This window comes from Melitaea cinxia, chromosome 7 (assembly GCF_905220565.1).
Source record: "Melitaea cinxia chromosome 7, ilMelCinx1.1, whole genome shotgun sequence".
NCBI lineage: Eukaryota > Metazoa > Arthropoda > Insecta > Lepidoptera > Nymphalidae > Melitaea > Melitaea cinxia.
Window position 1 is genome coordinate 11,276,080 of NC_059400.1, and position 17,568 is coordinate 11,293,647.

Genomic DNA, 17,568 nt, shown 5'->3' on the forward strand with positions numbered 1-17,568 from the left:
ATATTTCCAAACGGGCCTATTATTTTGTGACTACTATAGTTTTGTTATCCGGTAAAAATACTGTCATAAATATTGCGTATTTTTTATTTCTTATTTTATATGATATCCTTAATCCTATTAATTTTTCTCACAGTTCGACCTACCTTTAAATATTTAAATGTGTTATAGCTGCATACCCATCAATCAAAAGCCCTTTAAAATAGGAACATGAGCTTAGACATATTTAAATAAAATAAAAATCGATATATTTTACCTTTTAATTGAAATACATTTAAAACACGAATCATATAGCTGATTGTACACAAATTGACACATACCTAACTAGACTTGGTCGAATATTTTAAAATTTTAGACACTATTCGAAAATCAAAGCTAAATTTTATTACTTAAATTTAAATTTTTGTAGAATATAATATTAACATTTTTATACGAAGTTATCTAAATAGGCTAAAGAATTAAATGTATAATTAATAAAGTTATGACATTCTTAATTGTATACTTAAGATACATGTGCAATGAATGGGGTTCCTTAGATAAGAAATTTTATCATGTCAATCGTGTCGCGTGACTGATAACTGATCAGGATTAAAACATATTTAATGCAGTTTAAGCGGCCAGACCAATGTTTATTACGATTTTACGAGTATATGGCGGTTAAATATTAATAATATTTGTGCGAATGTTTTTTTTACAACCAATAAAATTTGCTATGAAAAAGTTCCATACCATTCGATGATTAATGAGCACAGTCCCGCAAATGCAACTGACTGTTTACAATCGTATTAACATCAATCACACTATTCACACTTACAAATGATCAATCACAATAAGTACCTATATGTAAGATTAAAAACGGAAGCTGGCGCATAACACACTATAGTTGCGTTTCTAGTGAACTATATCAGTAATATTTCTAAGAACCATTCTTAACATATAAGTACGTTTACTAGCAATGTGGTCGCGAACAGTGACGTCATCTATGACGTCGAACGATCGGTCACGACGACCACGGACCTTAGGTGGAGCAATAGAGTACGTCACAGTTGTTACGGTCGTTTAGTGGAACGCACCAATTATGTACGGCTATTCTGCTTAGAAGATAACTAGGAAAGAACTCATCTCTAGATTTTTTTCAAGATCACAAAATATCTTGATGTAGCTACAAAGTTTCGTCAAAAAATTAAAGAACCACATTTCTCATAAATTAGTTTTCATCTGGTTATGTATTCATTAGACAACAATAGCGATGCAATATGTCTGACAACGTTTCATAGACCGCCGTCCCGTTATGTGCATACCTAAGAACAGTGTTGCGTTTTAGCCATTTCGTGGCTAGATCTAGCGGATTTTCAACGGTTTTAGCCAAAAAACAATCCATTTTAGCCACCAAAATAAATCTAGCTACTTCTGGCTGCTTTTTAAATTGTTACTAGACTATTACTACATATTTTTATTACTATAAAAAGTCTAACGACTAATACATACCACCATACGGTACCAATACTACCAAACTAAAATACACAGTTAATTTTAGGCAACCTCAATAAAGTTCGCATTATGGCAGGGGGATTCCCAAATGAATGTTTATCTTTAACGTAATTTAGGTTCGATCGAATGAAAATGGACTGTATTGCTATTGCTGTTGAGCCTAGTTTGTTTTGCATAAGGTCAATACTACTCATGTCAAAATGTCAAACGGAGCGCAATATTGTTATTGTTTAAGCGAAGACGCTTGCGAGCAGTTTCTTTTTATTTTTCTTAAACTTTATAAGTGAATACTTGTGTGAATTATGGACGTTCCGTTAAAAAAAAAGTGTTACACTCAAAGATGAATGGGAGAATGGGAGGCGGAATGGAGGCTGAATGGGAGAGTAACGAAGAATTCAAACAATGGATAAAGCCAATTGCGAACAGCCCAACGAAAGCCTTTTGTACATATTGTCACGTAAAGTTACTGCTAAATTTATGATTTGCGAAAACATAGTGAAACCAAAAATACATAAAATGAAATGTGAATTAATCACAAAAAATAAACAAATTCAGTTTACTTCTAAACCCGGTAGTCCAAAGAACAGTCAAAAAGCCGAAGGTCAGCTGGTCTTGTTTATTGCAGAACATACTTCTATATCAAACATTGACCACCTTACAGACCTTTGTAAAGAAGTGTTTAGTGTGTGTGTAATAGTGCCAGGCGCCGCGACAACAGACAAAGATTTCCTTACAATCCAAGTAGAAGATCATCTAGATCCCGTTGCACACTAGGGACATCTCTTCGAATCTCATGCTAGTAAATGTAACTTACCTCCACAATCAATAGCTAATATCAGGAAACGGTGCATCGACTTCAATGTCAAGTTGGTAAACGAAATTCAACACAGAATACCTTCTAATTACGAGACTCTTAAGAAAGTAATACTCTTAAGTCCAGAAAACACCCTAAAACAGATTAAAGATCCTCATGCACTGGTTGGATTGGCAAGAGAATTCGGATTTGATGAACAAAAAATAGATAAAATTGTTCAACAGTGGAAAACTATTCATTTTACAGAATGGGACACTTCAGGAGACAGTATTAAGTTCTGGGGTCAAGTTTTAAAATACAAGAATGCAGCAGGAGTTGATACATTCCAAGAAATAGCCGACTTGGCAATTGTTGTGTTGTCCCTTCCTCGCTCTAACGCGGAAGTGGAAAGGCTCTTTAGCGTGATGAACACAGTAAAAAATAAATTAAGAAACAGACTGTGTGCATTAACACTCAATTCCATTGTTATGATTAGAAACCAACTAAAAATATTAAAAAAAGCTTGCCACAATTATGTTTTGCCACCCGAAGTTCTAACCAAAGTCACAAAAACGGTCAAATCAATAAAACAAACTGAAATACCATCTACATCATCATACATTGACGAAGAGGTTACAGAATCTCCAGGTGACATTGTAAACTTTCAAATTGATTTTTAACTTTTAAAATTTAAGACGAAGCACCCGAAAATAATTTCTACGCTATCCCAGTTCGCTAGAATATATGATGAAAAACAACATACTAAAATTTCATTTACGTAGTTAACTTACTTTGCTTACAATATTGAAAGGCACACTGCCAAAAATTCGAATGCCTTGTCTTGACAGTAATTTTAATGTTTCACTAGCTGTAAGTACACCTAATTGTAATCAGGTTTTAAACTTTTAATACATTTTTAATACTGTTAAAATTATTTTATTAAACCCACAGGATAGTAGTAGTAGGACAAGAGACACCGCCGTCGTTGGGAGTATTCTCGAGATGTCAAAATAAAATTCGAATAGGTTGCTTTGCTTGGGAGGAGTAAGTTGGTAGTAATATAGATAATATAAAAAATATATTTTTAAGAAAACGATTATTACGCATGTAAATGATGTAAGATTAAGCTAGATATAAGCATAGTATTATAAGGAAATAATAATACAAAAAAAAAAACAAATTGTACCATACATTAGATTAAGAACCGGTCGGTGGACTCACGTCTCTTTTGGAGACATTAAAAACATAGTCTGACTTGAACAGCGACGTTGCTGAGTAACGCCTACCTTGAAATAGAAAAAAATAAAAATAAAAATTGCATGTTTTTAGAATAAAAAAGGACATGGGTTCATAAGCCCGTGGATGTATATCAATTGTAAAAAAAAAAAACACGTCGAACATAGAACCTCCTCTTTTTTTGTACTCGGTTAAAAATACTGGTGGTTTTCCAATTACAGTACTAAAGCGCATTATGCGGCATAATGCTCAACGTTGAAAGTTCCAACTACAGAAACGCAGCACTCAAAAGTGTTTTCGAGCACTCCCAAAGTAATGCTTTCGTGTGCGTGCGTGCAATCGATACCAACTCAGTGGCATAAAATTAACAATCTTTTTTTAAGTTGGCATTGATCGAAACTTTAATTATCTATACTAATATTACAAAGCTGAAGAGTTTGTTTGTTTGTTTGTTTGATCGCGCTAATCTCAGGAACTACTGGTCTAATTTGAAAAATTCTTAGTGTTAGATAGCCCGTTTGTCGAGGAAGTCAATACGCATTTTTTTTTAATTAAAGCGTGTGAAACCGTGGGACACAGCTAGTATATTATAGTTAGTAATTAAAGTAAAATAGTCGTCGTAGTTTTTATAAGTGTATTACAAAACTAATTCAAGTTCCATTTAAGCATCAGCACAATTTAGCATTGTGCTCCACTGAGTCACATTATGCTCTGTAATTGGAAAACGCATACTTTAGCCACTTCTAGCGGAATTTCGAAAGTGATTTATTTACAAAACTGGCAACTTTTTTCTTTGATGTAGCCACAAACTAGATTGTTCTAACGGCAACACTGCCTAAGAAGTTTTACAGCTGTTTTTTATGATTTCAATCCAAATGAAATATGGCTACAAAGATTACGATAAAATTAAAATATACTTTAAAAAGTGGAATTGCAATTGTATATAAGTATGCAATACCAATAGGTAGTGTAAAATTAGTATTTCTCATAGGTACTAAACATAAAACCAGTTGCTTTCATAGTCTGTTGAAAACGCAAACTAATAAGCACCTACACCTAAATTGTTCACAGTTAACAAACTAGGAATTACAGTTGATATATAAAGATCTAAGATCATACACTTTAACGCGAAAAAATAGAATCCGAATTACCTACTAACGAAACTTTCTACAAAGCGAAATAAAAAGTGTCGTTTATGAGTTTAAATGCTGTTTAAATGACACTAATTATTCTGACCGTTAAGGTCACATAACTGTGTTTTATAAAGAAAAATTTCGAACAGAATAATTTTGCGATAGTTTTTAATCTATTTTCTAGTACATTGCAGACTCTATTGTAACACAACAAACCTGACAGCCAAGGGACAAGGAATTAGATTAATATAAAAATGCACTCATGCAATATGTAATAATGTGTGTAAATAGTATGGCGCGATATGTAATTGATTACAATTATTAGGACAGTTAAATTTGCAAGACTGACTTTATCAATAGACTTAAAAAAGAGGAGGGTTTCAATTCGACTATATTTTTTTGTGTGTTGCCTCGTAACTTTTTACTGAGTGTACCGATTTTGATGATTATTTGCTTAATCGAAAGCTAGTGCTTGTCATGGTTACACTAAATTTTAATTGAGATCTGAAAAGTGTTTTTTGAGTTATCTCTAATTATGCGTGTTTAATTTACTATTTTATCGATACATAGGTACGTCTTACTGTCGATATAATTGAAGTCGTGTTTTTTTTTTCGATTGCGAGTAAACACAATTATTTTAATTTAGCTGGCCCGACAGACGTTGTCCAGTCTTGCGAACTGTCAATCGCGAATCGTTACGTTTTCTACTTTTCAATTTTTCATTCCATAAGAACCTTCTACAATGTCAAAAACTTAAAATAAAATTAACCAAATTGGTCCAGCCGTCTTGAAGTTTTGCGGCTAGAAACACTTTTAGTGATTAACTTTTATTTACATAGATGATTAAGAACCAACAATATTCACGATATTAAGTAATGATCTCTACTTCTCGGATTATTCGACAAATAAAAATTTCCAACATAACATTATTTCCAAGTATCAAACAGTTATCACATTAAATATAGCGGTCATTTAGACACCGAATTAAATTGTAACTTTACTCATGGGTGTACCCAGAATTTTGTAAATATGGGACAAAAAGAAATTAATGTAAAACTCGATAAGTAGTAGAAAATTAAATTATTTTTATGTACTGCAACATTTAATTTACTTACGCTATCTTCAACATTACTTATCTAGCTTGCGGGATTTTAGCTAAATCTACCTAAAATTTCTTTATAAAAATCTAAAATATCAATTATTAGCTTTGTGTTAGAACAGATGTCCGGATGTCCCCTACCGTGGGTACGCCCATGGCTTTACTATTATAACTAACTTAACATTAACATAGTAATTTACATTCTACAAAAATTTAAATGTTTATAAACTTTAAAATATCACGTAAATATTATTGTATATTAGATAATTTTAAGACAAATATCGTATAATAGGTTAAGTTTAATAAATATTGTATATAACTTTATAAACTTCATAAAGTACATATACCTACATGTATAATATATAATCAATATATGTATACATGTGTATAATTAACTGTGAATCATAAATAATATTTCGATTAAGTACTTATAGTTACAGTAAAAATTGAATTATGATATGGCTTGCTATTATCTATTATTGAAATTAATATTTTCAATAAATGTATAATATTATTTTGTATTAAACAAAGTAAATAAAAAAAATATATGATTACTCAAATTTCCTTAATATAAATGCCTTTAAGTGTTACCCTGATACATATTTAATATTCATAAAAGTAAATACAAATGTACATAAAGTTTAAAAAAAAAATACACAATAACTAAAAAAATAACAACTACAATACAATTTCCAGTGATGTGACTGGATTAATTTATCCTCCACATTTAAACAGCATGTTTACAAACTTAGGCGTAAACTTTTGAATGAATAACAAACAATAAAATATTAATATTCAAAATCTATTCTAGTAGCGACATTGTTAATAACTTTGGCATTGTCATCTTTACCGTGATACCTAAGATGGATTTTTTTTTAATGACTTATTAAAATTAAAATCAGTCTCAAAGCAGTTCTTGTGGCATTCGTTTTCTTAATAGTAAATAGTTATATATTAAGAGACAATTTCAGATCAAATACTATAAGCATGTTTTAAATATAAATGGGATGTATCAAAATCACAGTAACTTAGCAAGAGCATAATTTTTTATCCTGCTTTGCTTGAAGTCTTTGAAGGGACTGACGGCGCCGCCCTGAAGCACATAGCATCGCGTATTCTACGGATGTTTCCATTCTATCGTAAGGAAAAGAAATTTTAATAGTAGTCTATTATTGGCTATACAATATCTATAAGCAAATTGTAACCAAATTTATTATTACTTATTTATATTATACTTGAATTAAAATTAAAGCAGCTTCTCAAAGTGATTGGAAAATACAGTATTTCAAACATCATAAATAAAAAATTCCAAGAATATTGTGAAAATAAAAATCGGAAATATATATATTATATCAGTAACAATTTAGTATATATTTGTCAATAATCTTACCTGTACATAATTTTATCAAGTAGTATTTCAATAGCTCGGTCAATGTTCTGACCAGTTTTGGCACTAGTTTCAAGATACGGCAAGTTGTAGTTTTTAGCAAATTCTCTAGCACGATTTTGATTCACTAAACGCTTTTCTTGTAGGTCGCATTTATGGCCACACAGCACAATGTCTGGATCATCATTGAGGCTATGTGTCTGAAAGTAAACAATATAACTTGATAATTAATTTTAATCTATAACATACATACATATTCATCAGCTCCAAAAATAAGCAACTTAAGTAACAGCTGACTGATTTTAAACATTTAGTACAATTTTTTTCATGAATACATTAATAACATACTATACTGGTTATCTATTTTGCAAACTGCATTTTAGTGTTGTCAGAAAGAGATCAGTTATCAGGATATATATTATATATCTGCTATGTGGTTACGGCAGTAAAGAATATAGCCACCCCCTTTCTTTCCGTAGGTGCCGTAAGAGGCGACTAAGGGATAACACAGTTCCACTAACACCTTGGAATTTAAAAAGCCGACCGATGGCGGGATAACCATCTAACTGCTGGCTTTGCAATACACAGACTGAATACGGACAGCAGCGTCTTCGGTGCGACAAAGCCAGCCCTGCGGTCACCAACCCGCCTGCCCCAGTCTAAGAATCTAGTATTTTAAAGAAGTAGCTCGGGTCTTTCGGGCTGATAAAGCCTGAAGTTAGAAGATAGGATATCTCGGGAACCGCTGGTCGTAGAGCGACGCGGTTTTGACCACAGACTGTCCTCCTCTAGGGCTATCTCTTCGACTAGGACTCGAGACTCTACGTAGAGTCGCACCCAAAAAGTAGAGTTTGCTCTACTTTTTGTTAGCTGTAAGTTAGGATTAAGTTAGTTTTAAGACGTGAGCATATTTGCTCGCTATTTTATCTTGAGACACCTGATTACACCTGCTATTGCAGATATTATTTGACTTTTATCATAAAATTTCAATTAGTTTTATATTTTATTTATAGACGCGACCCCCCAATATGTCGAGTGCTAGTGGCACGTCCCGATCCCCCGCGACCCAGGGCCGAACACCTAGGCCCCCCCCATCCCCACAGAGCAGTGTCGAATCACGCCTGTCTCCCTTAATTAGGAAAAAAGATCTAGTAGCAAAGACCAGCTACTATGAGGAGAAAAGGAAGGTCTTTGCGATGTGGAGGTCAAGCGAGAGGGAAACGGCAGAAATGGCCAGGGAGGCCCTGGGATCTGCGAGAAATTTAAAAAAAGAGTACAGGGAAACTCTAGAAACGGTACTCACGGAATACTCCCTGTTGGTGGGTACAATGTTATTTACATTGGAGGCCCAGCTGGAAGAGATTGAAAAGTGCCAAAATAAAGTGGTCATTGAAAAAATGGAAGAGCAATCTCGTCTCCTGCTTGAGACACAGGAAATGGTGAAAACTATCCATACCAAAATGGAGAAATAGCAGGAGACGGGAGAAGCTCCCAAAACGTACGCTGAGGCAACCCTAGCTGGACCACCACCAAAGCGGCCGGCCGTCCTCCACTCCCTGGTGGTGTCGTCGGAAGACGTGGAGATGACCGGGGAAGAGGTCCTCGCCAGGTTGAGGGAGACGGTCAAGGCAAAAGAGGGATGGACGAAAGTGGAAAGAGTAAGGAAGGCGAAAGACAGGAAGGTGGTGATGGCCTTTGCCACCACCACCGAGAGAACGAAAGTGAGAGAATGTTTGGAAGCGAAAGGGAAGGGTCTTCGGGTCGAGGAAGTCCAGAATAGGGACCCGCTTCTGGTTCTTCGGGGCGTTATCTCGGATAACACCGATGAACACATACTTAAGGCCCTGAAGAACCAGAACCGACATCTCTTCGACGGCCTCGACCAGAAGACCTGCAGGGTGAAAGTCCGGTATCGCCGTAAGGCGAGGAACCCGCACACGGCTCATGTGGTGTTGGAGACATCGCCACCCCTCTGGACACGGATCACAAGCGCGGGGTACGTACACATTGACCTCCAGAGGGTAAAGGCCGAGGACCAGTCCCCGCTGGTCCAGTGTTCGCGGTGCCTCGCTTACGGCCATAGCCGGAAATTTTGTATGGAATCGGCAGACGCGTGTAGCCACTGTGGCGGCCCGCATCTCAAGGCACAATGCACGGACTTCGCGGCGCAAATTCCGCCTTCTTGCAGGAATTGTCGGAAGGCGAAGCTCGACGAGGTTGGGCACAATGCCTTTAGCGATTCCTGCCCAGTTAGAAGGAGGTGGGATGAGCTGGCGAGATCGTCCGTTGCGTATTGCTAAGGGCGTGCTGGCCGACGCAGTGGCGCTACCAAAAGAAGTCTCCACATCCCTGGCACAGAGTGCGCGAGACAGTCTGCAGGGACTCTGTATCTGGAAGAAACTTAATAGCTTGTTGCAGAACAAAGTTCCTGTAGAACAAGAGGGATATAACGCGCGTCCTCCGAATAATGTGCAAGAAATTATGAAAGGATGTATGGGAAGGACTCTGGCAGAAGAGAATAAAAGGCTCTTGTCTTAGTAAATGGTAAAATTTATAAATGTCTCAAACTAAAATGGCGAGCAAATATGCTACAATTATATAGTTGTATATAAGGTAGTAGCATAGGTAAATAAGTATATAGGATAAGAGTTTGTTAGTAATTTTAAGTAGTTTAAGTTGTAAAACAATAAAATTAAGCATATAGAATTAGGAAAATTGTTGTAGTTAAGTATTTAAAATAAGAAAAAACTAATGTATAAGGAATGTTTTACACGGCGATAGTATATATCGACGGGAAATGTATAAATAAAATTACTCAAGTATACAAATAAGAAATATGCAAAACAGAAATAAACATAGAGTAGCATTAGGTAAATTAGAAAGGGAACTCACCCTGATCGGCGAAAGATGATGAATGACAGAAGAAATTAGTATGAAGAATGAAAGTACGAGAGGCATGATTGATAGAACTGGTATGAAAGAGAACTTAGTAGACACAGGCTTCGACCACAATATCGGGGGTTTAGAATTAAAAAAAAAAAAAAAAAAACCCCGCCTGCCCAGCTTAGTGCCTATGGGCAAAACACGTGAGTTTTTGCCATTTTTGGCGCGAACTTCGGGAGGCCTATAGACATATACAGCAGTGGACTGCGATAGGCTGAAGTGATATATAATATATGTATGTATATAGTTTATAATATATATTTAGTTTTGTTCTTTTAAAAGGTGTACACAAGACTGTTTGTACATAGGAGACCTAAATTAAATGTGACTGTTGCAAATTATTATTTCTGTAAAAGCCTTACTAAACTATTATTAACTGCATTAAACTGCAGTCTATACAGCTTTGTATTTGGTTTACTGTGGTGTAACTGCTGAAAAATCATTGTTTATTTAATACTCACTACCGCACTCAAAGATGTTTAATGATTACTAAGTACAGATTTAAAAAAGTTGTCTCTCTTAATCTTTATGTTTAAAATACCTTCAATTGTTCTATCCAGTTTCTTACTTCAAGGAATGAAGCTTCATTGGTCAAATCAAAGAGAAGCAGAAAACCCATGGCATCTCGATAAAAAGCTGTGGTCAAGCTTCGAAATCTGTAATATATGAAATAATTTATTTAGTATGTACACTTTACAGTAAAAATATTATGCTGTGTTCTAGGTAAAATATACACTATATACAAATTTCAAAGAATAATTTAAACTGGTATTTAATGTTCGTCATCATTAAGCCTCTCACATCGACTATATGTTGAATATAATGTAATAGAAAAGTACCAGTTAGAAACAATAAATTTATACATGTTAAAGGGGGATGGATAAGCTGTGTGGCTACGGCAATAAAAAATATAACCGCCCCTTCTCTTCCCGTGAGTGTCGTAAGAGGCGACTAAGGGATAACTCAGTTCCACTACCACCTTGGAACTTATAAAGCCAACCGATGGCGGAATAACCATCCAACTGTTGGCTTTGAAATACACAGACCGAAGACGGACAGCACCGTCTTCGGTGCGACAAAGCCAGCCCTGCTGTCACCAACCCACCTGGCCAGCGCGGTGACTAAGGGCAACACACATGAGTTTACGCTATTTTTTGGCGCGAACTTGTGGAACTATGTACAACAGTGGATTGCGATAAGCTGAGGTGATTGATCGATTAATTGAAAGGGGGATGGGGGTCGACGAAGTATGATATTGTGTGACAAGAGGTGGGCAGGGGTCCAAAATTTTGTGACATCACATTTCAAAACATAATATATCAAGTTAAATAGGAATACAGATAATGTCAAAACTGACGTTTTAATTTGATAATTTAGAATTTATAGGTGGTAAATTTCAAAATATGTGACGTCACAGTAGTTAGGAGGAGGCTCCATAAAAGAGACGGGGGAGTAAAATTCGAGTGACGTAATTTATGGATATGCTTAACTCTTAGTGCGAAAAGTGTTCTTTTTAGTATAATTTTTTGGACTCTTATTAAGTTCCATGCATTAAAATACGAGTTATTTAAAGTATATTATGTTACCTTTCTTGGCCTGCAGTATCCCACAGTTGTAAATGTATACGGTGTTGTCTTGCATTTTGCTGATATATCTGTAATAATTAACACATTGATAATATATATTAAAAATCTATACTGATATGATGATAAAGAGAGAAAGGTTAATTTTTTTGTTTGCTTGTAATGAAATTGATACACACAAGCACTACATGATGCATAAAATTCCAAATTGTAGTCACCAGTAGAATGCTACGCTAACACGGAGTCACATACGCATTTTGAATCGGCGAAAATGGAAAAGTCAAAATCGGGGTATCAATGTGAATACAACCATGTTCATGGATTCAATCCACATACTATTTTTGCTATTAATATGGCACTTTTGGGTATTAACTATTAAGTAATACTTAAAAAAAATTATTAAGTGTGCCTCTTCTTTATGCTTCAAGGGTTTACTTTCTACCACAAATATAGTCTTGCCCTAAGTATTATCATAAAAAAATAAAAAAAAAATTATCTATTGCACATAATATTAATTATTACTATTACACAGTGTTATTTTAATACATTGATATAAAATAATAGCTGACCCCGCAAACGTTATTTTGCCATATATTTTATAAACCTTCTCAGCCATTCTCGAGTTATGCGCTTAGCAACATTCATTTTTATTTATGTAGATTACAGAATCAATATTTCTCTAAGCATACTTAAATTTAACAATTGCCACTAACAATCAGGTAAATTTGTTGATAAAAATGATCTAGCAAAACAATAATATAACTGAAGTAGGGCACAGCAGGAATTTCCTGCTCAAAATATGGAGCAGCCAGCCCGACTGGGGCAGTACCTCGACCTTACAGAAGATCACAGCTAAATAATACTGTTTTCAAGCAGTATTGTGTTCCTGTTGGTGAGTCACCTTGACCAGAGCTCCTGGGGGGGGGGGAGGATTGGGGGATTGGTTCGGCAGCGCTTGCGATGCTTCTGGTGTTGCAGGCATCTATAAGCTATGGTAATCTTTTACCATCAGGTGAGCCGTACGCTTGCTTGTTGACCTAGTGATATAAATAAAAGTCAATTGGCAAGTACACAGTTACAGAACAAGTTAAGTTTATCCCACTGCATGCTATTCTACATAGCTAAAACTATACAAAATTAGATGAAGTTACCTTTAACCAACTTCAAATAGGATAATTGGTGTGCTACTACCCAACTTGTTATTATAGCATCAATTGGATTGCAAAGTGCCAAGATTGCAGTCCAATCTGAAGAAACCGTTGATAGACGGTGTTTCAGAGTGACAGGGGCAAAACTTAAAAATACAAAAGCAACTACAATAATAAAACTAATTTAAATATTTCATAATATTTTCTGAATTGTAACACACAAAAATTTGCAAATTATTACATAGTATAAAACGAAGTCCCTACCTGCTGTCTGTAAGCTTAGCTCTTTAAAACTACGCAACAGATTTTGATGCAGTTTTCTTTAGTAAATAGAGTAATTCCAGAGCAAGGTTTATATGTACAAAACATGAATAATATAGTAGAGAAACAGTGATAGTTTTTACAACCATGCGAAGACGGGACAGGTCCCTAGTGCTTTATAAACAAAACTAAGATATTTGAGTGGTTGTGTATAATTATAAGAATACTTTTGACCTACCACTGTCTTCTCTCTGAAGTCAATTCCAACAGTAGAAATAAATTGTGTATGAAATACTCCATCGGTGTATTTATATAAAAAACTTGTCTTTCCAACTCCGGAATCGCCGACACATAAAAGTTTTATAAGGTAATCGTAGTCCATATTGATAGTCATTTAATATATTATAATATGAATTCGTTTATAAATATAATTTTAATAACGCAGTTTAACAAATTTTCTGTATCTTAAAACACATTTCAAGACAATGATTTACTAAGTAAAAAGATAAATATAATAGCTTATATTTATTTCTCAACATACATGATTTATTGGTTTTTGTTAATAATTATAATACTTCGTAATGTTTACAACATAAAATTCCATATAAGCAAGCCTAATTTGAACGAAATGAAAGAATTGATTTTTTGACGTTGACAAGTACCAAACAGTGATTAGAACATTTAGAGTTTAGAAATTCTACTATAACCTACCCAAATAGCTTTAGTTTTGTCAGTCTAATTTACGACTTTATATTCAAGTCTTTGATTCAAGTCATAAAAAGTAGGTAACTATCGAATTATACCTCTGTGAGGTAGTTAGATATATATATATATATATATATATATATATATATATATATATATATATATATATATATATATATATACATATAATATATATTCCCTACGCAATGGTTTGATTTATTTTTTTATTTATTTTATACTTTATTGTACACCACAAATATATTACAAACAAAGCAGACAATGAAGTACAATGGGCGGACTTATGGCTAATTAGCCATTTCATCCAGACAACCCAGACTTAAAAAGGAAACTTATTATCAAAATTGGGTAAGTCGTGTAGATGTATAATAAACTTACATACAAATTTCTACATTCTAATACTTATAGAAAATACACAAATAAATAAAAAGAAGAATAAAAATATAATATAATTATATTCTATCATAAACTAATAAAGTATGTAAGCAATTCGTTAATAATAAGATAATCTTTAACGAGTTTTTTAAAAGTCAATAGCGATTTAGCATACATTACATTATAACGAGGAGTAACTCCCCGTTATAATGTAATTGAAATGATGTGTAGAAATTTGGCTAAAAATACAATAAAGCAAAAATTAGCTTGGAGTAAAACTAAAGAAGTTCAGATAGTGTCGAGTGAATCCTATATTTTGAACTATCGTTATCACTTTCGGTCCTGCGACACAGATGACCAGTCCACTGCCACTTCAACTTGCTAATTCTGTGGGCTACGTCGGTTACTTTCGTTCTCTCGCGGATAGTCTCATTTCTAATCCTATCTTTGAGAGAGACCCCAAGCATAGCCCGTTCCATTGCACGTTGAGCGGGTCCTAGAGTGGAGATCGCGTTTTGGCAAACGCAGTGTGGGACGTCCTCCGGCCCGTTGGACCGACAATTTACGTAAGATTGCCGGTGTAGGCTGGATGAGGATTGCGGAAGACCGGGATGTCTAGCGCTAACTTGGGGAGGCCTATGTCCAGCAGTGGACTGCGATAGACTGAAGTGTGTGTGTATCACTTTAAAGATGAAACTAATATGAGAATTATCGAGAAGGAAAAATGAAAAAAATTTAAATACAGAAGTTTTAGTTCCATGTTACACTGATCTAGTACCTATTATATCTGCAAAATTTAATGATTTATTAAGTCTTTATCAAGGACGTACAATACTTCAAGAATTTCATAGTTTTTATCAACAGTTATCACACAGTACCATTGGTGCAGAACAGAACAGTAGCCATTCATCTGACTAGTTTTCGTTTACTCATAAATAAATAAATACATTTGATTGTAAGATGCTTTACCACTTATATTTATGTTAAACAAAGGTTATTGCTTATTTCGTTATTTAAGGTTTCTTTATGTTGATTATAAGCATTCCATCCATCCATCAGCCCTTACAAGTCAACTGCTGGACGTAGGCCTCCTTTAATGCTCGCCACTCCAAATATAACTATTAGCTGTTGTATAATAAAATGATATTTCGGAGTATCATAACAATATTATATAGATTTATTTGATTCACTTTTATTTTTATTGTTAGTGCAGCTAAAGACTGATTCTAGTTTAAAAATTTATTAATTATAAATTATATTTAATTATCAAATTTATGATTATTCTCCATATTTTTATAGATCAGTTTTAATTTTGTTTATTTATTATATAGATAAATGTGGGGAATTAAGAAAATCTGATAATAATTGTTTTATAAAGTTGATTTTATCTGACATTTGTGATTTTTGTTCACCAATTAGCTTCTTACGACCCATTTTTTAGAGATATTATGAGAGTTTACACGAAGTATAACGTCATAACTCAAACATACGACTTTATTCACAAAGTTAATAACAACCTAATCGAAAGCATAGGGTCGTAACAACAAGATACGACATTTCTGCAATAAGTATAAAGTCGTAAGTAACTAAAATGAGTTATTTTTGTGTAAATATTATTTTTATTTCATTAACAGTTTGGAATTATATTTTTAAGCGAATTATTGATCATATAAACTAGAAACACTGATCAAAGATGTATCTCAAACGATCTTTAGCAGTGACGGTAATAAAAATGGCTCTCCTGTAAAAAACGTTTTTATGTATTACGACCTTATGCGTAGGACCCATCGATATGGTGTACAGTTGCTGTATAATGTATATATTCTTAAAAGTAAGTGAGTTTAGACTAACAGCGCGTTTTAAAAATAAAAATATAATTTTTATTTAAATCAAGACATATTTTTCAGCTAGTAGCAAACTTTAATGTACTTGATAATCATTTTATGTACTAGTTTACTTTTATTTTCCATTTATATTACTTTGTAAAATGGAGAAAAAAAAATTAAAATCGAGTAATATTTCATTATGAATAAAGTGTACAGTTGTACACCATATTAAACATTATACTTATCTATGGAATAAAGTTATGCTGTCATAAACAGCTGATCAATGGCATAACGGAAATGTTAATAATTCTGTACATATTTATGTTTTAATTTTAACTCTTAATATAATTTTAAGAGTTCGCTATCGTTATTTAATATTAAATTTAAAAATAAATTTCATTATGTCAAATAAAAATGCTAAAGTGGAAATAGAATTTTGGTATACACCTATTCATATTACATTATTCCGATAAACTAGTGAGAATACATGAGTTTTAATTTATTTCAGTAAAGTTTGTGACTATGGGGGACATTGCTTAGCTCTAGCAAAACAAATAAAAAATAGCAATCCTGGTGCAGAAGTTATTTGTAAGAAAGGTCGACAAGGTAAAATATATAGTAAGCAATAGTCAAACTGTTATCTTTTACTAATTTCTGACTATATTATGAAATTCTTAATTGTTAATAAGTTATTTAAAAAAAAAAATTGTAATTTTAATTCAATATTATTTAAAATCAATGATTCTTTCAGTCACAAATAAATAAAATTAAATATTACTTTATTCATATTTGTTCCGTTTTGTTTTAAATTGTGACTAGATAATAAACTATAAAAAAAAACATCAACAACAAATATCAACTAAATAGAGAAAAACTTTGCTTGTTTGGCACCATTAAAAGGCCCTTAAAGATGAGAAAAACTTAATTATATTTTTAAAATACCAACAATTACTTATTTTAAATCTAAACTATTTTAAGTATTTTATTGTTTTTATTTAAGGTTCATTTGAAGTAGTAATAAATAATAAACTGATATATTCAAAATTGCAAACGATGGCTTTACCAGATTATGAAGAAGTAGTTGATGTTGTGACTGATGTGTGTCAAGGTTCAGAACCAAGGGAAATAAAAGGACAACAACCTGTTAACTGTGCAATATCATAACATTTAATAAAGGCAAGTTTAACAAAGAATTTAAATACATAACAATTGTATAAAAAATTTAATAGTAGTGTGTATATATTTAAGGAACATTTGTTTAACAAAGTCTAATATTTATCCTGTATTGCCACTGATCTTATTTAATAGGAAGCTTGAATAGTACAAATAGTATTTTTATATTATAATAATAGTCTTGTAATTGTTAAAAGATATAAATATATTGTAAATAAAATATATTTTCTTTTATAATATACAAAATACATAACAATATAATTATTAATATTACTAAAACATAGTTATTATTATCAGTTTATTGTAACATACAGCCATTTGGTAATTACAACTTAAGTTTTTCTTAAATAAAACTTAAATAAACTATCAAGTGTCTAAAATTGATTTCTTTAAGAATATA

General features: G+C 33.0%; 2 protein-coding genes across 3 annotated transcripts; one reads left to right on the top strand and one right to left on the bottom strand.

The window, feature by feature from the left end:
* Positions 1 to 6,714: 6,714 nt before the first annotated feature.
* On the bottom strand, positions 6,715 to 13,479 carry LOC123654992 (ras-related protein Rab-27A-like). The gene is made up of 5 exons (XM_045590843.1): positions 13,310 to 13,479; positions 11,666 to 11,733; positions 10,621 to 10,735; positions 7,140 to 7,336; positions 6,715 to 6,883 (listed from the first exon to the last, which is right to left on the bottom strand). The coding sequence occupies exons 1-5, from the start codon at positions 13,463 to 13,465 to the stop codon at positions 6,778 to 6,780; spliced, it is 642 nt and encodes a 213-aa protein (XP_045446799.1). The 5' UTR covers positions 13,466 to 13,479; the 3' UTR covers positions 6,715 to 6,777.
* A 2,756-nt stretch (positions 13,480 to 16,235) lies between these two features.
* On the top strand, positions 16,236 to 17,171 carry LOC123655358 (migration and invasion enhancer 1). 2 transcript variants are annotated; one of them, XM_045591170.1, is made up of 3 exons: positions 16,236 to 16,434; positions 16,504 to 16,613; positions 16,996 to 17,171. In XM_045591170.1, the coding sequence occupies exons 1-3, from the start codon at positions 16,397 to 16,399 to the stop codon at positions 17,157 to 17,159; spliced, it is 312 nt and encodes a 103-aa protein (XP_045447126.1). In that variant the 5' UTR covers positions 16,236 to 16,396; the 3' UTR covers positions 17,160 to 17,171. The 2 variants fall into 2 exon arrangements, with proteins under 2 accessions (XP_045447126.1, XP_045447127.1); XM_045591171.1 differs by having other exon boundaries at positions 16,504 to 16,601.
* The last annotated feature ends 397 nt before the right edge of the window (positions 17,172 to 17,568 follow it).

Excerpts from the sequence above, each read along its gene's own strand:
- LOC123654992 (XM_045590843.1), bottom strand. The coding sequence starts at position 13,465 with ATGACTATCAATATGGACTACGATTACCTTATAAAACTTTTATGTGTC. Across the intron at positions 11,734-13,309 it reads ACTTCAGAGAGAAGACAGTG|ATATATCAGCAAAATGCAAG; the intron begins GTAGGTCAAAAG and ends TAATTATTACAG. Across the intron at positions 10,736-11,665 it reads GATACTGCAGGCCAAGAAAG|ATTTCGAAGCTTGACCACAG; the intron begins GTAACATAATAT and ends CATATATTACAG.
- LOC123655358 (XM_045591170.1), top strand. The coding sequence starts at position 16,397 with ATGTCAAATAAAAATGCTAAAGTGGAAATAGAATTTTG. Across the intron at positions 16,435-16,503 it reads AAAGTGGAAATAGAATTTTG|TAAAGTTTGTGACTATGGGG; the intron begins GTATACACCTAT and ends AATTTATTTCAG. Across the intron at positions 16,614-16,995 it reads TCGACAAGGTAAAATATATA|GTTCATTTGAAGTAGTAATA; the intron begins GTAAGCAATAGT and ends TTTTTATTTAAG.